Raw genomic sequence first — 24,553 nt, 5'->3', positions numbered from 1 at the left:
AATAAGAAAATCTTTGATAAAACTGATTGATAAATTGATGATGTGATGAAATTTACGATAAAAGTAAAAGTTGAGTTTAATTAATGGTCACAGAGCTTTCCTAAAGCGAAGTATTAGAACAGTCACTCGTAATTAAATTCAGATAACTCTGTACAAATTTACCGTTTAAATTCAGAAAATACTTCTTATAAATCATGTGTTTAATCTTCATTTTTCCAATAATTTCCACCATGTACATATTATAAAATGCTTCTTATACATATTATTAATTTTACAGGATTCATTTTTCCAATAATTAAGTCACATTACCTTAACGGATCGAATATGGTAAGGACCAAGAAATTTATCCACTAAGAGCGAGACAAAAACCAAAAGTTTTACCCGATAAGTGAGGACGACGACTTTTATCATGATAAACACTTACGAGATAAATTGTTGCATATGATATCGTTTTGATGGGTGTCCCTGCTCTGAATTCTCAATTCTAAGTCATTTTCTCCAATAACTTCTATCAAACATCATTAATAGTTCTAATCATATGCCTCACTTAGAACCAAACAGCCCAATCAAGCACCCTCCAAGTTTTTTAAAATTATTAATTATAAAACTTAATTAATAATATATTTTTATATATAAATGGATCAAACTGATATGTCTGAAATTATTTTTATATTTCTTATGTTCGTCCACCTCTCTAGCGGGTTTTTTAGAGTGAATTATATTGGTGGTATCTTTGATTTGCTCAAATTTTGGATTTGGTCTCTTATACAAACTATCTACATAAGTGGTCATTAATTTTTCATTTTCATAACATTCATGGTTTCTTCACTTCACAATTTTAGTTAGCAACTATTATGAATGACTAATCAGTCTAACAAACTACAGAGACTAAAAGTATAATCTGCTCTAAAATTTAAGGTGATTCACAAGTTTTTTTGATTTTTTATTAAAAAAAATATTTTATATTCCAACCACAAATCAAATTTCTTAAAATAAAGTAAATATTAAATAAAAATATTTATATTAATGTAAAAACTATTAAATTCACAAAAAAATAATATTAAAAAATTTCAAGCTTAAATAACCTCATCTTTTTAGGAGGTCAAAAGTGGTCTATTGAGACACTTATTTTTTTAGCATCATACAAACCTAATTTTGTTGTAGTGATGATTTTTCATAATTTGCATAATCAATATTTTTAATCTTAATTTATAATTTTTATTTCGTTGTTATTTTAATTATTCGTAGTTTGATTATATATTAATAATCTTGCATTAACCGAACTTAATTTTTTTTAATTAACCTAGATATCCAACCCGTTATGCGAGCCAACTAATCTCAGAATGACCATTTGCTTTGCAGATAGTCCAGAGTTACCACATTTAAACCTCCGTGGCCACAAGGAGATTTTTATTTCTCCTTGGATTTGAACCTGAGACCTCTTGGTACAACCGAACTTAATTTTCAACATTTTGTTCACATATTTCAATTCTCAACTCAAAAGATATGTAAATTTATCTTGATTTCCTTTGTTTGAGATTTTTTAACGCTAAGTTTTCTTATAAATTTAATAGATTTTAAATAAACTTAAGATTTAATATATACTTTATTTTAATAAATTTGATTTGTGATTGGATATATAAAATATTTTTTAAATAAAAAATAAAAAAAACCGTGAATCACATTAAATTTTAGAGCAGATTACACTTTTGATCTCTATAGTTTGTTCAAAGACCGATTAATCATTCACAATGATTCTAAGTTTCTAACTAACGTTGTTAAATGGAAGGACCATGGGTGTTATGAAAATGAAAAAGTTAGGGACTACCAATGTAGATAATTTGTTTTAAGGACCAAATCCAAAATTTGAGCAAATCACAGGGACCATTAGTGTAATTCACTCTTTTTTTATTTATAGCATTTCAGTCCCTTGATTTAGTAGTTTATCACATTTTAAGTCGATAAATCAGCATTCATTTATGCGATGTCCAATTTAAACATCCTAACAAGTTTTTTTCGTACCTTTTTGAAATAACTGATCAACAACTATCATCAAACACCCCAAATTGGCCCTTGATATTACCTTGAAAAGTTGAGGAAATGGACCAAGTTGATAAATCAGGTACTGCACCATCTCTTCTTTCAACCCTCGTTAGTTTATGAACGATAGTTCGCATAGGAGAATCTTGTCCTACGCTCGGGATTAAGCTTAACAACATCGAAAATGTAGTAGAATCAGGCGAGAAACCCCGGTTGATCATTTCCTCGAGAAGAATCTCTGCCTCTCGACACTCGTTTTGCTTCAAGAACTCTTGAACAATAACATTATACGTGATGCTATTTGGCAAACAACCATTTTCTTCCATTTTCGCAAGCAATTCTTTTGCTTTACCCAATAACCCATCTTTGCAAAGCACATGAATCATCACCGTATAAGTCCTAACATCCGGTTTCAATCCTTTCAGAGAAAGCTCATCAAACATATCCATGGCCAACTTAGGCTTCCCACATTTGATACAACCATTAATCAAGATAGTATACAAACCTACATCTTTCAACAATTTATTGTTTTCCAGCGAACGAAAGAGAATCAATGCTTCAGAACACCGGGAGTTTTTGCACATCCCATGGAACAAGATTCGGTAAGTGCATAAATCGGGAGTCAAGCCCTTGGCTTGCATCTCCTTAAAGATTTCTTTAGCGGCTGCAGAATTACCCGTTTTAAACAAACCTTGTAACAAACAATTGTAAGTAAAAAGATTAGGAACCAAACCCTTATCTGGGAGTTCTCTAAAAAGATCCATGGCCTCATCGATTTGCTTCTTCTTGCAGTATCCATTTATCAGGCTGCTATAAGTGATTATGTTGGGCACAAGATTTCTTTCCAACATGAGGTCAAGAACTTTCTGGGCTTCATCTATTTCACCACGTGAACAGTATCCATCGATTAGTGCACTATAAGTGATTTCGTTTGGATCCAAACCTCTTTGTATCATCCGTTCCACAACCCGTTCTGCATCTTCTATGGACCCTTGTTTGCAAAAGGCATCTGCCAAGATCGTAAAGGTGTGCACCCCCGGAGAGATTCCTTCATCCTCCATATCTTTTAGCATTTGATCGGCCTCCATTTCTCGACCACAGATACATAGACCCTGAATCAATGAGTTGTAAGTGTAAACAGTTGCAGGTAAACCTTTTCTGATCATCTTGGCAAAGAGTTCTAATGCTTGATCAACCATTCCATCTTTGCAGAGGCCAGTGATGATTGAATTGTATTGTTCTACACATGGTTTACACGAGCCTTCTTCCAAGAATCTGAGCAATTCAAGGGCCCTGTTAGTGTGACCTACTTTACAGAGTCCATTCATAATAGTTCCATACATAACCTGATTAGGCTCACAAAGATTCTCTTTAAGCAGTTTCTTGAATAACTCAACAGCTTCGAAAACCCGATCAGCCAAAATGAGCCCATTTATGAGAGTGCTATAGGTGGTCACATTGGGTGGATGACCTTTCTTGAAGATGGTGGCTAATAAAGCAAAACCAGAGGTCAGTTGGTTAAGGCGGCAATGGCAGTTGATAGCAATGGTCATTGCATAGAGATCACTTGATATACCCATCAAATTTAATTTCTTAAAAAGTGAAAGCGCTGTGGAGTAATGTTCCATCTTTACTATAAGAGTAATCAGGCGAGTAAATTCGATGATGGAAGGAGGAGGTTGCCTGTGACGCATTTGATCAAACATATGGAGGGCATCATCCAGTTTAGTGAGTTGGCCAACGCTGGAACTTTGATTTGAAGGGTAGCTTGAACCAGTACTGTAATCATGACAAGAATGAGAGGGAGGAATCAACAGATACGATGAAGAAAAGGAGGAGAGACGAGGAAAGAAAAGAAAGTTCTTATGATAACGAAGGGGAACTCTTGCGTAGATCATTTTTCCTAATAAAACCAAATTCTTTGGCTTTCATTACTTGTCCATGTTTCATCGTTAAAAAAACCATTTTCGATCCATAGGAAATTTCCGTTCTTTTCTTTAATTTTAATAACAAAGGGTGTAATAGTCATTTAATTATATACTGGTTAATATTAGAAGGTAATAATTATTCTTAATTTTGAAAACGTAAATATAAAAACCTTTAATATAGAATATGGTAAATCAAATGTTTTTAATATAAAATTATTACCATTAATAGTTTTTATTATTTTATTAAAGTATACTTCTAAAATATTAATTGTACAACTATACTCCTAAAATCGGTTTGATTAGAAATAATTAACAACGTGATACTCTTCATAAAATATTTTCATATATCATTGTAGGTGACAAAGAGTCACGTTATTCATTCAATAAACGGTATAAATCAATTATTTTTAATATAAATTTGTTACCATTGATAGTTTATATTATTTTATTAAATTATTCTCTTAAAATATGAATTGTAAAAGGAGTACAATGTGAAATCTGATTTCGTTTCATTGACCAAATATATGTAGTTTGAGTAATGAAACGAATGTCATGTTCAATAGTGATAGAGGAGAGATAAAAAAAATTAAATACCTAAAATGCCCTTTAATTAAAAATTTAAGTCAGTTTCTTAATTTATCAATTGATTTGTAGTTGAGATTAGATCTCATAGTTATCACAAACTAATCAGCTATGAGAACTGTTTTGTTTGTGGTAACCGTGAGATCCAATCTCAACCACAAATCAGAAGTTAAATTAGGAAATTAATTATTTTGGTAGTTTTAACTTAAAATATTAACCGAGAACATTTTATGGATTTTATGAATATCATCTTTCATCTCTCCTCTTTCCTCTCTCCGGCGAATCTTATTCGACGAATCTTATCCTGATGAACCTTATATAAACACAAAATATACACTGTGATATCCAAATATACATACAAGATGCACAATCCTTAGCAATGAAAATAACGAAAATGCACACTATGATACATTTCATAAAACAAAACAAAAAATACATTGTGATACACGTGAAACATTGTGAACATTATCACTATGATACACTTTGATTCAGAACGTCTTTAAAATACGATATATATTAGGTAATTGATATACTAGATAACTAATTTTACTTAAATATTTCCTTCTACAAAATTTAATTAAATATTCTGATTAGTTGTCAAAAATAAAATTATTGTATTACCTTTTTAGCTTATTTAAAAAAATATCTTTAAATATCTCAAACAAATTATTCACATTAGATTTCACGGTTACCAAAAGTTAATTAATTATCCATTGAATAATCCCTTATATATATAAATCCTATTTTTTACCAACATTTTTATAATGTTATAATCATATCCTTTTTCGTATTTTTATATACGCTAGAGAATTACATTTTCCGTCCTTATGGTTTATTTTTTAACAAATTTCTGTTTCTATTTTGAAAAACTAATGATCTGGGTCCCAATTGCATTTTTCTAACGACTAAAATCTCTAAAGCATCTAGACTCTAGAGGAACCCAACTCGTCAACTTATCCAGAAACCCGTTAAAAAATGGCAACCACACCTACCCAAAGTGAGTTACAGTCGTTCACTTCACGATCGGTCATAGCTCATGGTCCTTGCAAAGATGTAAACATAATAATTGACAAATAAATATATAAAAATCTTTGTAATAATATTTTAGTATGTAACAAAATAGGCATCTAAATTTACAGGATACATAGCAATCAAAGACTCCCCATACAAACCATAGTTTCATGCATGACTCTGCACACCAATTCACCTTGTTTGCTCCCTCAGCCTCCTCTCAGCGGCTAAACCGGCGGCAATACCAGGCGGCAAATGCATTAAATTTGAAGTTGGCTTCTGCTGTTGTTCTATTGTGGATGGAGCAACTTTGAAGAGAGACTCGACGTCTTTGAGCGTCAAAACAGGCTGATCTTGGTTCTTTTTGTTTCCGCTTATAAACGAACCACTATCCCTATCCCTGCTTTTATTCAGTTTATATATGCTTTCTTCCACTGTCCCTTTCACCTGTTGCACAACGCACATATATGTATCAGAAAATGGTTTTCGTGAAAGACTGCTTGTAAAATAAAGATTAAAAGAAAGAAAACTAATAGTTTTGGTTAAAGGGAGCATACTATGAAACGATGAACGAGTGTCTTCTTGGTCTGTCCAATGCGATGCACCCTGCTGATTGCTTGTGCTTCTGCTGCAGGGTTAAGTAGTGGCTCCACAAGAATAACATGCTGTGCTTCCAAAAGATTAAGCCCATTGGCCCCATGCTGAATCAAGAGCAGCATCACCTGAATAGAATCTGGTTTTGCCTGCCGATTTTTCTTGCTCGTTTTTACACCAACTTTCTCTCCTTTAAACTGACTGATGGCAACATGAGATTTCCTAAAAAGTTATTTCCAAAGACAAAATTAGCAATATTTCCAGCTGTCAGAAGTATGATGTTTAGTTATGGAACTTCTACATCAGTGATTCAGAAGTTCAAATTAACATGAACATCTATTTCAAGGTTCAAATTGTAATTTCTTTGTTTTCATTTTTGTTTTCTTTTTGCAATGTCAAAGTTCAATCACAGAAGTTAAAGGTGAGGTGTTTGCTAAACTTTTGCTGCAAGCTCAATTGTTCAAGTTTTCCATCACAAGTGGGTTCAAGTTCTGTTTGCAATCCCAATACCAGTGTAGAGTCCCCTTGCCTCTCACAATCACATTTTCCTAACTAAAATCAACTTGCACATATCAATCCACAATTAGAATGTGATGCTACAAACAGGCAGATGTTCTGTTATCAATGTCCATTAATTGCATAGAGTGTGAACTTTCATAAATGACAATGGTGCAAACTACCACGTATTGCTACTGAATTATCCTGTACAATATGACAAATATTTTTTTAAATCTAAAAGCATCATAAGAGAAGGCAACATTAACATGGAGATATGAGTAATGGTTCGAAGAATCCATACCTCCCTCCTTTCATTCTGATAAAACTAATACCATTTGCAGTAAAAGCATGTTCCAGCACATCAAGAACATCATTCCAACTAGAGAAAACAAGAATTTTGGCTTCTGGATTTGTAGAACCAATACACAGTATTCTCCTTGTAACTGCAGCAATCTACAGAATAGCAAAGATTTATCTAATAAATAAATCCTCAAAGAAAAGGTCCATCTAACTCACATCACAGTTGGCATCCTCTGTTCTGAAAAATTATATCCCAACCATCCACTTCAGCAGTCACAATTGACATTTGGATGCGGTCCTTTTGCATTCTTTCTCACAAAGTTTTTCTACTTGTAGTACTTTTTGAAGCTTATCCGTTTTTATTTAAAATTTTAAAAAATAATTGATAGCAGTTTTGAAGTTGAAAAGTAGGTTTTGACATCAAAGGCCAAGAGGCGAAGAAATGTGGAACTGAAGGAGTAGCAGGAACAGATCATATGCATGTGCATGTCCTTAGACATTATATTACAAGAATTGGTAAAAGCTATAACACACATAAATATATATTTCACATTTGAGGCAGGTTGCATATCATATATGCATAAGGATGTGCAAACTGTAAACAGTGGTTGTGATGTTTAGCAATGCAAAAGAGAAAGAGATGAAATTTAGAAGCAGAAGGAGAAGTCGGCCAATAAAGAAGAAGAGGCAAGAAAAGAATCATGTTCATAGACTCAAATAGGTGCCAACGTAACAACAATAATAATTGTGCACATAGACCTATGTATAAACTTCATTATGCACAACATTCTAGACAACACTGTAACCTCAAGGCATCTAATTAAATGTATACCTTTGTGCTATATGAACCATTGACAGTCAAAGAAGCTTCTGAGCTTCTAAAAGTATGAACAGAAGCATCAGGTGTTTTATTTTGCCTGTCATCAACATAAGCAATGTTCCCAACTTCTGTGTGTTGTCTGCATGTTGGGCACATCACCCATTTCTCATGAGACTTCCCATGGTAATTATTCCTCCGCTCGGTCATTGCAAGAAAGCCTGCAAGAACCAAGTTGCATGCAAATACATATTACTTTAAACCTGAAGGGGTAGTGCTTTGCCTTACAACACCCTTGAAAGAGAGTGAATTTTAAGAAGACACAACCTTTTGCCACGAACCACATATGTGATGCAAAAAAAGAAAGACATTTATGATCAACCTGGATGTACCTACTAATAATCGCACCATTCTTGATTCCCTCACATACAATTATCAAGTGATATCTATGGACAATCTAATTATATTACATAAAACAAGGACACAAAGACTTTAAGAGACAAAAGAATATATTCTTTACCACAAACTATTAATAGGAATTCACCAGCAGACAGCAGTCTATCAAAAGAACCAACTTTGGAGGATACTCTTCAGAAAGAGGATACCAACTTGCATCTTTTCTACAAACTTCCAATACTATAATATATCCTTAATTTTAATGATGTTTGATATTGAGCATACAATTGTAATTAACAAGCATGATAGGCAGAGGAGTAAGGTTAACCTCCGCCTTTTCAAAGTAATGCCAATTTTTGCCGTGGAAAGCAAATGGAAAAGAGAGATTTCTTTCTAGTGGAAACTGTTTTAGAAGTAGTAAATGTTGTTATCATCATGGACAAGTAAAAATTGGCTTTTGGGAGCTATGAACTTTTCAATGACAGGTTCAATGCGATCACTGGAGCAGAAATAATAATCCACAATCAAAAACCAATATTGAGCTATGAGACAGGTCCAATTTTTCATGCCCAAGTTTATTATGTAAGAACATAGGAGAGGCATATAAGCATATGTCATTCAGATACATAGAAGTGTGTTACTAACACGTAATGCAAGACTGATGAAGTAATAAGAAACTTACATTTACAACACGTAACATGACCACACTGAAAAACCATCTTCTGATTGCTGAGCCTTTCTTGACAAACCGGACATGTTTCCTCGTCTAATTGGAGTAATTGTTCCTTTTCTCCCTCTTTAAGCGAATTAGCATGAGAATGCGTCCTAACTTCATCCTGGGATGGATCACATGTGCCTTCTGAATGGAAATTTTGTTTAGACTGTACCAAACCCTGGAGAACAGAACATGATATTATGGAGTGCATCAGAGAATATACCAGTGCTTATCTGAGGTATAACGTACCAAAGAGCAGAAGGTGCTTGCAAGGCATGGTAAAAGCTTAGCATATTTCACAGTTTTTCATAGATGCAGTGATGAAATAAACATGAAACTGGGTATAAGGATATGACTATGCTATTGATACCTTCAAATAGCGAAGCTGCCCTTTTATACGTGATAATGAGGATAAGGCAAAAAACTTTTCACTAGAATTTTCGACGCTTGCTGCTTCTAACTCTTCAAGACTTAAAGCGTCGATAGATTTATCATCCTCATCCTCTCTCAGCCGCAATCGTGAGGTTGCCATCTTTATTTCATCATGAGCATTAAGAACCTGAGCTTGAGCAATTGCCAAAGACCTTGCATGGGCATACTCCTTACGCATTCCCTTGGAAAGTTATAGTGATGGCCAGGGTGAGCAAAGCAAAAAAATCAGTATCCTAAGAAAAGTAGCATGTAAATATGGGAAGCAGTTACCCGCGAACAGAATCACAAGAAAGAAGAAACATATAGATAGAAGATAACAAGGCCAATTCATAATGCATATGAATTGTGAAGTAAAGGAAAAAAGTTACCGACACATCTATTATGGGCACCACATGCATTTAAATCAAATATATATTTGAAGATCCCAAATTCTGTTCCACAAACATGTCTTCCCCCAAGGCCTCAAAAAAAGTAAAAAAGACGGAAATAGACATCACCGCAATCTGATGAAAAACCAAGTAGGAAACTACATATAACAAAAGGTCAAAATCTTGGGTATCTATATAGCCTTTTGCTATTAAGAAATAAAGGATCCCATACCTCAAGAATAAATAGATGGTTTCTGGCAGCTGACATAGCTTCTTTGTCTAGTAGACCCTTCGAATAGCTCTTTATAATCCCAAGAACAACTTCCAGCTCTGAAGGAGATTTAGAAACCTGTTAATACATTAATCATTAATATATTTACATCTAGACACAGATTGCAATCCAACTTCAGAAAATAATATGTAATATGATAAACTAAATTCATTTTATGATCACTGGACGTGTAGATATTTATTACATATTACTGGCCTCTACACAGGAATAATGTAACATTATGAAGCAAATAATGGACTTCTCTGAGCTATCTCATAAAATACCTGTAGCATGAATTCTGGAAGGAAAATGCATCCAACTAAGGTGCGAAAGGAACTTGGAGTTCATGAAAAAGATGCAAGAAACTTCTCCGCAAGGCATTGTGAAGATATAGCTCAAGCAGATATAACTTATTGAGGATAATAGAACAGAAAAGGTAGCTCCAAACAGTGAATGCATCACAACTGAAAGTAATACTCTTACGTATATACAGAAAAACATAAAGCTGTTGCCCTAGCCTACTAATGGAATATGGGTCGGAACCGCTAGGCTGTATCAAAATTCTTTAAGACGGTATGACTATCATATCTTTTAAAAAACTTCATCAAATTTGAATAATATATACAGAATCTCAAGAAGATATAAGTTGCAGATTCCTGAAATCTCCTAATCAAGGTAAAACACATTTGTTATTAAGAGATTTAATTTGCATCCAAAACAAATAACCAAATAAGAGATTAAAAGGAGTTCTACACTCACCAAAACCTTCTCCCCAACATCTCTTTTTTTCCCTTCATCTTCATAACTTGAAGGAGGTGAAGCTTTGTCAGGTTGTGACAAAGTCCAATAGAAACGGTTTAGCGCAGACATTTTTTTCCGTAAATCTACAGCCTCCTCAGCAGATCTGATCACCCCTCCATCACGTCCTTTGTTAAGCCGAAACAGTCTGGCCTCATAAACCTGCACAATAAGCAAGGAGATTACAAAAGATATCAGCTTCCTACTTCAACAAAATGTACCACTTCCAAATCAGGTAACGGATTTTAATGCGACTAGAAACCTGAAATAATTCGTCTAGTTCACAGTGTACACAGATGAGGCCGTCTCCATTAACTTGGCAGTTTGGACAGTATCTCACACGTTCTACGTCCTCTTGTCGTGGATTTTCCATGGTCTGGTCAAGTTGCAGAAGTCTAACCAGTAAAGTTTTCCTAGAGTCTTCCAATGAATCCAAACCAGTCTGGATATAATACCTGAGAGCAGTTATGCTCCTAAAGCTGAAAAAAAGAAAATAAAAAGGAAGTATGTTTATGAAAATAAGTCCCATTTCAAAGTGTACGTGCTACACCAATAAAAATTTCCTCCCACCTTCGTTACCAAACACAGAACACTAACCATGCAAAATTGAAGTTGATAAGCGTAGTGTAGGCATGGATAAATAAACAGTTGGTTATGAACAGGTAAGTAGCAGATCATCAATTAGACAGCATAAGATCCATTAAGTTGTGGTTTATTGAACAACTAACATTCAGAATTCATGGTAATAATGATATCTTTCTTTTCTCCACTTGAAAAAAGTTAGACCACAAAAAAATGGACAGGGAAACTTGATGCTTATGAATCTTTCAATTCAATTAAAATGACCAAAAAGAGAACGCAGCTATGACACATTCATCAACCGAATCAATAGATGGAATCCATGGAAACATGGTTGATGGTATGAAACTGAGAAGACAACTTGTTTGAAACCAAATGGATACAGAACATATGAACAAGACTAAACGAAGAAAATAAACATTTAGATCACAAGGATTATAAGGAAATAGAAAAAAAAACATGAGCTCCATATTTTTTCAGGACAACCAAATACATTAGTTTATGTATCTAAATGTATATATTCCATCAGCAACTAATAACTCTTTGTTGATGTAAAAGGTAACATTTATATGATGAACTTTAAGTCTAACTTGAGTATCTATCATAAATGCACATTCCAGAGGTTATGCAATCACAACCAGCAAAGCAACATTAGTGCACCAAAAATACGCAAAAAGAACTGAAAGTCTGAAACTATTACAACCCAATAAAAAACTGAAATTAATACAAACCAGGCTGCAAGTCTTGATGTTCTTGAAGTGTTAAGAGTCCCAGAGACTGCATCCCCTATCTTTCTGATAAAATCTGTTGAAGAATCCTTGTTTTGCTCAATATATTGCAGGGCTTCAGCCCACCAAGCAGTATGATGTGTTCTTCTATCATGAAGTGCCTTATTAACCTTGAAAAAGAGTTATGAAGCAACACAGGACAGATTCATGAATCCATGATTTCAGTTCATGAAATTTAGCTGTTACTAAACAAAATATCAGAATCCGGTGCATAATATTGACTTTGATCTAGCTCTGTGTTTATAGGACCAGAGTGAGGGTAAAAACTATCACATGCTGAAGACGTTTCTGCAGGGAAAATAGCACACGACATACATGCAATATAATTTCAGAAATGTAATACTCTCTCCATCCCAAAACAAATGTCTGATTAGCACATAGTTCAATTGAAGCATTGGCCTGTTATGCAAATATATAAAATACCCAAGTATGCAAATCTTATGGACCAAAATCAATATTGTCAATAAGGCATAGGATGGTAACTTTGGATTGAAATTTTGCCAAGACCAAAATATTGGCATTTTTTGAGGCATGGCAAGGGAACTTGTTGCATAATTTTGGAACCTGGGTAAATCATTTTAATCAAGAAAAGGTTGTCAACAAGGGTGAAATATTTTGTGCATAAGCAATCCTCAGTAACAGGCTTGTCATATAATTCAGAAATTCTACTTGAATATTTTTATATTTTTTGAAGTGAAGCAAAAAGCTTGGAGAAAGTTACCAGCTCATATGATTTCCTGAATTCCTGCTGAGCCACAAACAATCTTGAATTGAACACGGACAAGAACTTTTGTTTTAAACTATTGCATGTCTTCTGCAATGATTGGTAACTGGTAGATCTGGAAAACATGGAATGTTGCCCATCCACAGTATTATTCTCATCATCTGACCCAGTTGAAATAGTAGAATCTAAATCTTCCTGGCTCACGTCTATTGTCTTAATATCATGTTGATCATATTCTTTGCCGTCACATGTCAGGCATATGTTACCTTCACATCTTCCAGGACCAGAACATCCAGGATTATGTTTACTTAACTCAACACTGGTCAAAGGGAGTATCTCAGCAAGATTATAATGTATGTGAATGTTTAACAGAGGGTCCACTCTGAAATCTTCTGAATGCTCTTCTGCTAATTCAAGTGCTTCTTTATATAATGATATAGCTTGAGGAAAATCTTGTTTAATAATAGCTATCCCCGCAAGTCCATTCAATGCAACAACTAGCTTCCTCAGGGCTTCCTCGCCTTCTACCTTAGTCTTACCTACAAGAACCTAAGTAAAAGGAAGTTGTTTAAAAGATAAACAACAAAATAATGTACTTGTACAAATAATAGTCATATCCTTTTAGAAAAATAATCAAAAAGAATAACAGAGCCAACCATTAGTATCTCCTCCATTGTCATGGGAGACTGCTGGAGAGAACGTAGGCCTGAACTTCCTACTTGGGGATGACAACAAGCTTGCCGTAGCTTCAAGAGAGAGTTCAACAGCTTTGCAGCCTCCACATGAGTAAGGACAGAATCCGATGAAACATTGCCTGTAAAACAGACGTATTATTTATATACTTATAGCTGATTATTAGCCACCCTTCATCAAAGTATAAACTGCAGGGAACTTGTCAATAACCTGCAGCTTGTTCTTCAGAAATATTACTTTGAAAACTCTGAATAACTTCTCTAGCATATGTCAGACAAGTCTCATGTTGCCTCTGGTAGAAGTGCTCTTCGATTGGTGTGAGGGATAGCCAAGAGAGGCATTCTTCTTGTGGAGGCAGAAGCAACTCTTCAGCAACATGTGATTTTGAGGATCGCCACATTATTTGCTTGAAGAGATTATGAGTATATTCTACAGCCCCTGCATCTCCTCGCTGTGAAGGTATGAGTAATATTTCGAAATTAAGATGAGTAGTTGAAATGACATAAAATGTGAATGCAACCTTCTAACAGAAATTCTTAGGATCACCATTAAAATACTTTTTGAAAGGAATGAAACAAGCAACGCAAAGATGCAATATTGCGTGTCAGTCATTGTAGGAGGGACATTAAAAATTTATCTCAAAAGCAATCACATGGAAGTGTAAAGTACAGCAGAAGAAGCAAGCCAATTAAAATGAATAAGGCGATGCATCTAGCTAGTCAATCAGATTTATCTTATTTGCTCTAATGAGGCTTAATTTCTAAATCTACTGTTACTGGTATTCACTAGAGTTTTTTCTTATAAAAACCAAAAAACATTCAAAACTGAAATATAGATATAATGTGGTTTAGTGACTTCATGCATAAGGCAAATCATAAGATTCCGAGACTCATCCAGGATATTATGGTACACAAAAACACATATAACACAACCAGATTCCAGATAACGATATCTATTCTATCCACTAAGACTTGCTTATCAAAAGACAGAGAAGAAGAATGTTAGCAGTCACTGCACATTATTTGTGCAGCAAGCACCCAGAGTGCAAACCTTGAAGCACATTTTCTCACATACTACAATTTGAGCGATTGCTAATGACAACTTCTCTGTGCTTGCTAATAGCTTACACCCTCAAATATAATAAATAAATAAAGTACGACCCACGGAGATAAATGAACTCATAGCATGTTTAATACGATTGCATACCTTTAAGTATGTGATTAAGATAACATAATAAATAACTAAAAGCTCTAAATGACCTCATTGCACGTCCCATAAGTTAGTTATTACCTCGTAAGGATCCCTAATAACATCAACCCACCACCTAAGAACGTCATATGGACTTGCTTTGAGAAATCTTAAGAGCCCATATAAGTCATCTAGCTTTCGCTGTATTGGAGTTCCTGTAATACACCAACGATGCATAGCAGGTAGCCGCATAGCCATTTCTGTTGCAGCAGCAGCATTACTCTCCACCATTTGGGCCTCATCCAAACAAAGCCTCCACCAGAATATTCGAGTGAGAAGAGTTGGAATGACAGGGTACCTGCAAGCAAAGGCTAGCTACCAATCAAAACATTCTTCCACAAATCATGACAGCTATACCTTGTCCGGTATGACGATCGACAAAACATGGGATGGGAAAGAACATTATGTAATCAATGTGGCTAACAAAAAGGCTTAAGACCATCAATCACAGACAATTTAAGATGCAGAAATACTGAGGCTACAATCATTGGTCATGATGACTTCTGACTTCTAAGTGTATCATCTATACTATCTTATTAAGCAAATTTAGCAAAAGTCTTAAAGTCTTAAAATACTAAATGACCAAAATACCCTTTATACTCACTTTTTCACCCCCTCATCTCCTCACATACACTCACCCCCTCACATACACTCACCCTCTTATTTAAAATTATAATTTTAAATTTACATTTTATACCCCTATAATTAATTAATTAATTAACTTTAMGTCCTTTACTTTTAAATGTTTCATTTTAAACTTTTATCAAATTAACATACATAATCGTATACAATTAAAACATGTTTAAAAAATACATTTTTATTTWAACAAGTTACACCATTATAATCGTCTCGTTAATACCTTCGAAATGAGTCCAATATTGAATAGTTTTTGACTTAATTATATTATTATATATTATATATACTGTGAAAAAATATTTTTAATATTTACGATTTATACTTTTATAGTTATTTATTTATATATATACTATATATTTTGGGGTTAGGCTGTCCAAATTGCACTGTATAATATGTTTTGAATTAATATGTTCTTAGGTTTTTTTTAAATATATATATACATGTAATAATTCAACCTTAATCTGAGTTTCTGGATAAGAAAGAGGGTAAGCAGTTGAAATTTCATTCTAAAACCCATCTTTTTTTGTCTTTTCATGGCTTATGATCTGTCAAATTTGTAGTTTTTTTTATTGGTTTTGAGTGTTCATCTTAAAACTCAAGTTTCTTGGTTCTTTGCTCTTGGTGTAAATCGAATACATTTGTGGAGTCGTTTAAATATGTTGGATTTTAAATATATTGGATTTTAAACTGTCATACAATTTTTTTCATCGATAGTCTGTAATTGGAACCATAACTCTTATTTATTCAAATTGTATTAATATGTAAAAACCAAGTGTAACCTATATCATCGTTAAATCTTATCTTATAAAACCAGTGGAACTTCAAAATCGTTAAAATTCATGGCTCCCGCCGCATTGCGCGGGTACACAACTAGTAAACCTTAAACCACAAAATAAAAAATAAGTTTTCCGGTTTACTGTTTATCCCAGTCCTGAGATCTCACGCAGTGGTTTCACAATCTTTTGCTCATCGTTTTTCACTGATTCTGTAGTTTCTTCGTATGTCTAAGTTATGGGTCATTATCCCCTCCAGGACAGAAAAATGAATCACATGAACAAAAATTAGGTCTACCTGGATAAGTGAAAAAGTAACAGAAGAGTTATAAGAATACCTCTTCTGATATCTCATAAGACGGCGATCCCCTTCATGCCTATCGGAGTCATGAGACAAGTCTTCTTTAAGCACATCATATGTTGTTAAGACAATGTCAGCACTAAGCAGTTCACCAAGTTTTGTAACAGATGTAATAGAAGGTGAAGTAGTTTTAACGCCTTCATAAACAAGAACTTCTAGTGAACCTGGACTTGTGTGACTGCAAAAGAAATTAATAGAGAAGAAACGAGGAACATAATAAGTTAGATTTACATGACCAGGCATCCAATAAAGCTAATCAAACGGTTATAGAGCTAAGAGTACGCTACCAAAAAACAAAGAAAAGATAACCAATAGGGAACAAGAAAAGAATGTTTCCTTCCAAATAATCGGACTCAACAAAAATTTTATACAAGAATAACAAGTTTTCTGCTTGCTGCACAATACCAGCTAGATTTTTTAATGCTTCAACATAGTAGAGGACCTCCTTATGATCTTGCAAATAAAGAACTCAACTACTTCTGCATTTTGAAACTTATAAACACTTTTCTACCATGCTTGCATTTGCAGCATAATCTTACTGCCCTCATCAGGCTTATAGAGAACCATAGACACTAGAAATTCAATATTTGAATTCCAAATGTTCTAACTTATTGCATCAAGGTCTAACCTGTAAGTTTTTTTACCATCAATACATGGAGATTTAGCTTCATATGCTGTAAAGAGATGCAAGGAGAAAGACAATGCAAAAGAGAGTTTACCGAATTATTTCAGCATGCCACTGAGGCAATATAGGCGCGGGGCATACTATAAGAGTTGCACCAGTAGCAACTGGGGAATTAGTTGCTTGAATTAGTTCTGAGCAAAGTGAGCAAATATAATCCTCATCACAGACAACGATTTTGGAGCCCCTATTACTTTTGCGTTTTCGTGAATCACCAGTCAGACTCTTTCTATCCCCTTGTAACTTATAATCTTTTTTTGGTCTTGAATTTGTTCCAGTATCTGGATAGCCTACACAATCTGCATGTTGCCAAGCATCACAGACATCACATTGTACCCACAAACCTTTGTACTTGGAGCCTTCACTCACAGCCCCACATACACACTCAACACGATCTCTTTTCATTCTTCTTACATTCAATTTCTGCTCTCCAGCAACTTGCATCGTCTCATCCTGTATATCATCAGCTTCAGCGTCCAATTTTCTATGTGCAAATATACAAGCAAGTAGCTCAATGGTTTTTCCCAAACCCATCTCATCTGTGGTTATCATAAACACAGAGCAATGAAAGCAGCATCAAGAAAACTTGAAATATTAGAATTAAAAACCTTAATCATGTTTAGGTTCACCCGAATGCTTGGCGAAATACACATGGTGCTCGTACACCTCTGAGCTGTTACCCAACCAACCACACTCCCCCCCCCCCCAACAACAAAAAAAGAATAAAGCAAAACATAAAAGAAACGAAAATAAAAATAGGTATTATTCCAAGATGATGGCTCAAAAATCCCACCCACACCATGCAAGATTCACAGGGCCACTATAATGCATTTTGCCTACTGGACAAAGGATAACCACAGGAATCCAAATTCCATACTTCTATCGTTCCAAGCCATGAAACGATACCAAAAGCTTACCAAACTTCTTTTCAGCAATTCTCTACATGTAATGTAGGCTCACTATATTATGGGATGCCTTTGATAAGACATAGATAATGTTCGAATGAGGAAGTATTGACAACAAAAGAAAAAAGGTGGGTTAGAAAGAAAAAGTCGATGTCTAGAGTACATGTTCAATTGAAAAAACTCAATCACAGTTGCCACTTTTCCCCAACGATCAAGCCAATAATGTAAAACTGGCAAACACAACAACAGTTCAAACCCAAGTACAAATCCTTGAATGTCAAGCTGAGTATTATAGATCATATCAAATAAATTAGAATATGAGTTATAAATTTGCTTTGTTATGAATTTCAAATTTGTCCTTCACGTTGTACAAATTCAAATGAACGAACTCACGGCTCCAAAAAAAACATAAACGAGCTACCCCAATCAGCTAATGCTTGAGTTTCTAACAGTGAATAGGTATGCATGTCCATGAACATTCATGCTTTAGACAAGCATAGTAGCATGCTTGTTTTAGAACTTGACGAGCATCTGATAATTGAATAAAAATCCTAGGGTTAGTGATGGAGAGAAGGTACATACCCTCCACGGAAAAAAGGTCAAACCAATTGAGCACAAACTATAAGACTACGTTTCATGTCTACCAGTCCAAGAATTTCAAAGAAACAGTTTCCTCACTTCTAAATAGTATAAGAACACATGTAAGGAAGACCATTAACATTAAAATGCATGATACAAAAATAGCTGATTTATGAAAGTCGCACAGTTTGCCGTCCGAGGTCCCAAGTATGTGTCACATAAAACATAAACATGTCCAAAGGTTGAATGGTAACTCCTGATCCACCTTACTTTGGATCTTGGAAAGAGGTTTCCATGACTCACACCCATGACCTTCTAGTCATGATTTCTAATGTTAATAGTTGCTCCTCTTCTATGCTTTCACCGATAATCAAAGGGCTTGCATCCCATGTACGAAAACAAATAAATAAAAACGAAAAACAATGACAACATGGAATCTCTTGCATGCTTAAACTATCTTCTCCGTAGAAACTGCTAAAGCTCACTGGCTTAGCAAGTAGAGGTCGTCAGCAGACTTGGCCTGACATTCCCATCTTTTCTCTCCGTAAACATTTCCTTTAGATAGGTTGACTATCAAAAGAGAAAAAAATCTAACAGAGAATAAGCAAAACCTTTGCAACAAATTGGAGTTGGGAATTGCTAACAATGCAGAAATATGACCTGCTTGAACCTTTGCTAAGTTGTAAATAAAGGAAGGGGTACTTTTTTTCTTAAGAATACACACATGCAAGTCGCTGACATAAAGTAGAAGGACTAACCTGCAAGAATACCACCAACAACGTAAGATGAACAATTCTCGTGATTCAATGAAACACTTCCGCTGGGAAACAAAAACAGAAAATGATGAAGACATATTTCATAGATAAAACTTCTTGTGCTGGTAAGGGGGTGAGAGTATTTACATTGAAGATAAAGCAGATTAACTCCTGAGTGAGAGAAAACCAATAAGCTGATAAGATACAAGTTAAAAGCTATTAGCCTGACTTAAATCTTTATACTCTAATCCTATTGTTCTGTATATTATGGAAACTGTGTGTCCCGTTTCTCTAACGAAAGAACAAGTCAAGATTACAGAATATACCAAAAAGCACAGAAGAAATCCACCATGTGAAATCTCTGGAACCAATCATACAGCACAGTGATAACTCAGGAAACATCTACTTTAAAATGATAGTTCTTCTATTGTTAAGCAGAAGATTAGGAAAAAAATGAAATTCTGGATGAATGCAGAACCCAGAAATTTCTTGGTCAAGAACAATTGAAATGGTTGTTTCTCCATCATCTACCAAGTGGGATGGTCATTTGTCCATTCCTCCTAGCGGAAGCATGCTTTTCCCTCCTTTCCTCTTTTTTTTTGCTCCTTGGAGTTTATTCCTTCATATCACCTTATTGTAGGTGTTGCAGATCTCAGAATGACATGTATGCTTGCATATCAGTGATACATGACTTGACATAGATAGAATGATCAATTGACCATACCATCAGCATCTTTTATTTGATTTTTGGTAGGACTTGGTCCTCTTCTCATCGTGTTTTTTTTTTCCTTTTCATTCTTTCATGTTACAATTTCAGTTGTGTGGTTGTTATAAGAGAGAAAACTGAAATATAGTAAGACCTTTGAAATATAAGAATGATGTCTTCTGCTGTTAAACATTGGATTACAACTACTTTTCTAATAACCTGCTTGTCATACTATGTAAACTGCTCCTTGCATCAAATAACACAGCTGCTCATGAGCTTCATTTTCTGGACATTCATTTTTTCTCAAGCTATGTACATTGTTACCTTTTTACGTGGTATTTTAAGTTGGAATTTTTTTGTATTTTGAATGTATATAGGTTTTGGGTTTTTAATGCAAAAGATTTTTTAGACCCGTTAACTCGTGGGCAAGCCCAACCCGTTTATAGGGCGGGTAAAGGCAAGTTATCATGCCCGCAAAAACTGGCTTGAGTTTGCTATATTAAGCCCGTTGGACAAAAAAGGTTAGGCCCGGCCGTGCCCATCCCAAGCCTGCAAATGATCGCCTCTAGATCCTTCTTAAATAAAACAAAGGATGTTTCAAGTTATGTTTGAATTTGATTAATGAACATCTTCTGAGCTTCAGTAACAATGCAAAGAATGAGACAGAAGAACCTGTAAGGTTTCAGAATCACTGTTGAAAAGAGAAATTGTGTGACAACTGCTGGAGATAAATCCTGGGCAGTAACTGTTGATAGGAGAACTTGCTAAGGTTTCTGAAAATACTGTCCTGGGTTCTCCTTTACCCTTTCCTGATGAGAAGTATATATTGGTACATTACCAGCTTAAAGAAAGATCATCAACTTAATTGTTTGTCCCAGTTGCTACTTTTGGCAATACCTGGCTAGTCCTACATTTTGCATATATGACCGATCTCCTGTTCATATCTTATGGAAATCAATTTGTTATACTTTCTGACAGATCCAATTAAAGTCGTAAAGCAAGAGGAAAGCATTCCACCTTTGAGTTCATTCATGCATAACAAAGAAGACGCACATCCACACATTGGAAGGAGAAATTTGGAATAAATTAGCACCGTTATAAGGACCAAGTTAGAAAACAATGACAGCAACGAAAGCATGATGGTCAAACCACACTTGTAGTCACCTTTGATAAAGAAAAGATGGTATGTGATAACTGATAAGGAAGATGGTATGTGATAACTGATAAGGAAGATGGTATGTGATAACTGATAAGGAAGATGGTCTGTGAGCCTATGGTTCATCACATGAAGGCAGGAGGGTATACAAAATGCAAAATAAATTCAAACACTACAGAGGCTAATTTGGTAATATAAACCCAGGTGATATTGAAAGAAAACTGATGGTTGATAAAGATTCAACATAAAACTAACAAGTATTCAGGAACATTGGAGTCTGTACCTAAATGAATTGTAATATATTTTAGAGCAGGAATCAACTAAATCCACTGGCATGCATAGAGGTGAAACAGATTGGCTTGATTCACTTCCTCTCAGGCGTCCGAAAGCTCCTTTCTCTCGTTGAACCATCCAGAAAGCTGCCCGGCGCTGATATGGTCTAAGCTCAGGAAGCAAGTCAGGCATGTCATCTATTAGCACGGGGTTATCCCTGCAACCATAAAGACAAGCCACACGAATGTTATAACATAGCCAAAAAAAATTGTCAGATGAAATAAGCATATTAACCATAATTGTCTAGTATCTACACTGTCCACACTCACTTTGAGGGTTTTATTGCTTCATAAAAACCAAAAGCATCAAGTCTAGCTCGTTTCCTACTAACAAGAGATTCTTCATTTGGTTCTAGTCCAATCTCCATGTCTTCAGGTACCTTATATCCATATCTAACCTCTGAGGTCATCACTTCTGGACGTAGCCAAGTCATGACATTCATCATACTCTTTTTCCATAGCTGCCTTGTATTCTCAAAAAGTGACTCACATGCCTCAAAGGCGCACTTCTGTATCTCTACTCTTAATCTAATAGATGACAAGTCCCCTGAAAAATTCAACCCCATAATAGGCCTCAAAGTCAAAAACTTCATATTAACCAAGTGAACAAGCCCTGAAACACCTTCACTTGGGCCATCAAAATTCCCAGTTACCATCACCTGTGGTTCTATGTCCATTGATTCTCTCTTCTCAACAAATTCCAGATAAATATCAGTAGCGGATAGGACAGGCCAATGACCTAGTTTCATTCGAGCAAGAAACTCATTTACATTGCTCAATCGAAACCTTAAGCCATATTTCTCATCATTGCAGCAATGTTGATCCTTATGTTTTGTATCCTGAAACTCTCCGTTTACATTCAAATTCATCAGAAGCACTTCCGAAATGTCATAATGCTCTTCTGAAACCCAGTTATGCCTATCAACTTCAACATAAAAAGGATGGTCGTGACCAGAAAACTCATTTTCAACAGTTTGAGCTGCGTCTGAATCACACAAACCCTCTTTAGAAACACCACCACTGTCAACATTGCCTCCTGCCCTACGAGGCCGGATCTGCTTTTTTCTACCCATCACAGTGGACGCATTACTTACCAAAGTGGCATCAGTGAGAAAAATCTTGAACTTCTCAAGGAAAAAATCGAAGCTCCAGGTATACTTTAGCTGAACCTGGTATAGAAGTTTTCTCTAGTGTTCAGCTACCAACTTCAAATCTGTAGTAAATATATTACAACAAAGTAAGCCTGATATCCCAATTAGGGAAAAGCAAAAGAACAAGCGAGCTAGTCCAAGTTCAAACATTCAAATTCAGATCTTTCATTAATTAATCCACTCTAGTCATTTGCATTTAAAAGCGCCTACCGGTGAGTATATAACGTATAGAATTACAATTTCTCTGATTAGATCCTCGTTATTCAAAAAAAGAGAAAATTAAAACTAGCTAAATTTTGATTTAAGCCAACATTCGGAGCTCTGTATTACATCTCGATTGAGCTCATACAGAAAGAAAGAACCACACTTGAAATTTTTATGTCAAAACCAAAAACAGTACTTTTCAAATGCAGAATTTACATAAAATTGGTACAAATCATGAACTTCAATGTAATTATATTTTGTTCTCCGTTGCAAAACTAACGAATTCTAAAGATGAACACCAACACGTTTGACATCAAAACCATGGAAATTTTAAGCAGCTTCGTGATCAATTTCTACCGACTCAACTCGTACATAACTTCTATGAGAAAAAAGAGAGATGTATACGTTGGTTGTATATGTTGCATCCGGACCCGGAGACTAGGCAGAAGATTGAGGGGGTACTTCTGATAAGGTTGAAGAATTTGGTCCGCCGATTGGATAGCCTTACGGGGGCGGTGGAACCGTGACGGAGAGCCACTGCGAACCAAGACGGTTGAGTACCAGATACCGGGTTACCGAATATGATTTCTATTCAAGATTATGTTTTTTTGAAGTTGAACAAACCCTCAAATCAAACGACCTTGGTTTAAGTTCCAAAGTTATATAAAATATATGATAAAAAATTTTAAAAATTATTTTTTATATGTAAAATATTGTTTATTGATACATGTTATTTAAAATTAAAGATTACAAGTAAATCATGTATAAATATAATTTATTAAAGTTTTATATTTGAATTCGTGTAATTAACTACAAATAAACATAATCTAATATAGTGTATACATCTCATTTTAAATATAAAATATCTAAAATAAAATTAAGATAATCATTGAGTTCTAACAAAGTATTTAATTATTATCTTGATAAAAAATTATATTATTAAATCTAGATTAAATTATAATAAAAAATTTGAATTGCATAAATTGCACAAAACAAAAACTTTTAAACAATTAATTTGATACTAATATTCATATACTCTTTTAAAATTTTATAATATTTTAGATTTTATATTTTATTCAAAAATAAAAACATTATCGTTTTCTTAAAACCACATAAAAAACCGTATTATATCGATATAGATAAAGAATAAAACAAAACATTGAATTGAGATGTGTCTTGATACATTATACGATGACTCTTCTGGTTCCTATCAAATCAATATATACATAATTTACAAATCAATCATTCATATAAAATATTTCACTTTTTTACAAAAACTTTCAATGGATTTTAAAAACTCGTATTATCTTTTCTATATGAACCGGTATAATTCTGAAAACTTACGTGTTTATATCAATTTAAAAAAATATAAATTATCTTAAATATAAATAATTTTTTAAGTAAACAGATTATATCAAAAATTAGTATTATATTCTCTTTAATTTTGAAATTTTAAATGACTAATAATACATTCAGCAAGTATAGTTATATAATATTTTTATTGTATTGTACAACATTTACAATATCTATA

The 24,553-nt window shown here is 34.3% G+C and overlaps 2 protein-coding genes across 9 annotated transcripts; both read right to left on the bottom strand.

The window, feature by feature from the left end:
* Nucleotides 1-2,037: 2,037 nt before the first annotated feature.
* Nucleotides 2,038-3,938, bottom strand: LOC112519100 (putative pentatricopeptide repeat-containing protein At1g12700, mitochondrial). Its single transcript, XM_025127085.1, has 2 exons — nucleotides 2,674-3,938; nucleotides 2,038-2,568 (listed from the first exon to the last, which is right to left on the bottom strand). The coding sequence occupies exons 1-2, from the start codon at nucleotides 3,936-3,938 to the stop codon at nucleotides 2,040-2,042; spliced, it is 1,794 nt and encodes a 597-aa protein (XP_024982853.1). The 3' UTR covers nucleotides 2,038-2,039.
* Nucleotides 3,939-5,630: 1,692 nt separating this feature from the next.
* On the bottom strand, nucleotides 5,631-23,601 carry LOC112507623 (E3 ubiquitin-protein ligase SHPRH). 8 transcript variants are annotated; one of them, XM_025112284.1, is made up of 21 exons: nucleotides 23,428-23,601; nucleotides 21,938-22,880; nucleotides 21,619-21,825; nucleotides 19,477-19,538; nucleotides 17,272-17,773; nucleotides 16,530-16,730; nucleotides 14,825-15,080; nucleotides 13,745-13,985; nucleotides 13,498-13,655; nucleotides 12,839-13,390; nucleotides 12,061-12,227; nucleotides 11,206-11,229; nucleotides 11,013-11,145; nucleotides 10,712-10,912; nucleotides 9,914-10,030; nucleotides 9,252-9,494; nucleotides 8,849-9,059; nucleotides 7,786-7,991; nucleotides 6,955-7,106; nucleotides 6,119-6,377; nucleotides 5,631-6,008 (listed from the first exon to the last, which is right to left on the bottom strand). In XM_025112284.1, the coding sequence occupies exons 2-21, from the start codon at nucleotides 22,738-22,740 to the stop codon at nucleotides 5,754-5,756; spliced, it is 4,950 nt and encodes a 1,649-aa protein (XP_024968052.1). In that variant the 5' UTR covers nucleotides 22,741-22,880; nucleotides 23,428-23,601; the 3' UTR covers nucleotides 5,631-5,753. The 8 variants fall into 8 exon arrangements, with proteins under 8 accessions (XP_024968052.1, XP_024968060.1, XP_024968068.1 ...); XM_025112292.1 differs by having other exon boundaries at nucleotides 11,013-11,229; nucleotides 17,272-17,341; nucleotides 17,429-17,773; XM_025112300.1 differs by having other exon boundaries at nucleotides 11,013-11,229; nucleotides 21,938-22,652; nucleotides 22,762-22,880.
* Nucleotides 23,602-24,553: the final 952 nt, after the last annotated feature.

This window comes from Cynara cardunculus (assembly GCF_001531365.2).
Source record: "Cynara cardunculus var. scolymus isolate 2C chromosome LG 1, CcrdV1, whole genome shotgun sequence".
In the NCBI taxonomy this organism is placed as follows: Eukaryota; Viridiplantae; Streptophyta; class Magnoliopsida; order Asterales; family Asteraceae; genus Cynara; species Cynara cardunculus.
This window is presented reverse-complemented; position numbering and strand designations above follow the sequence as displayed.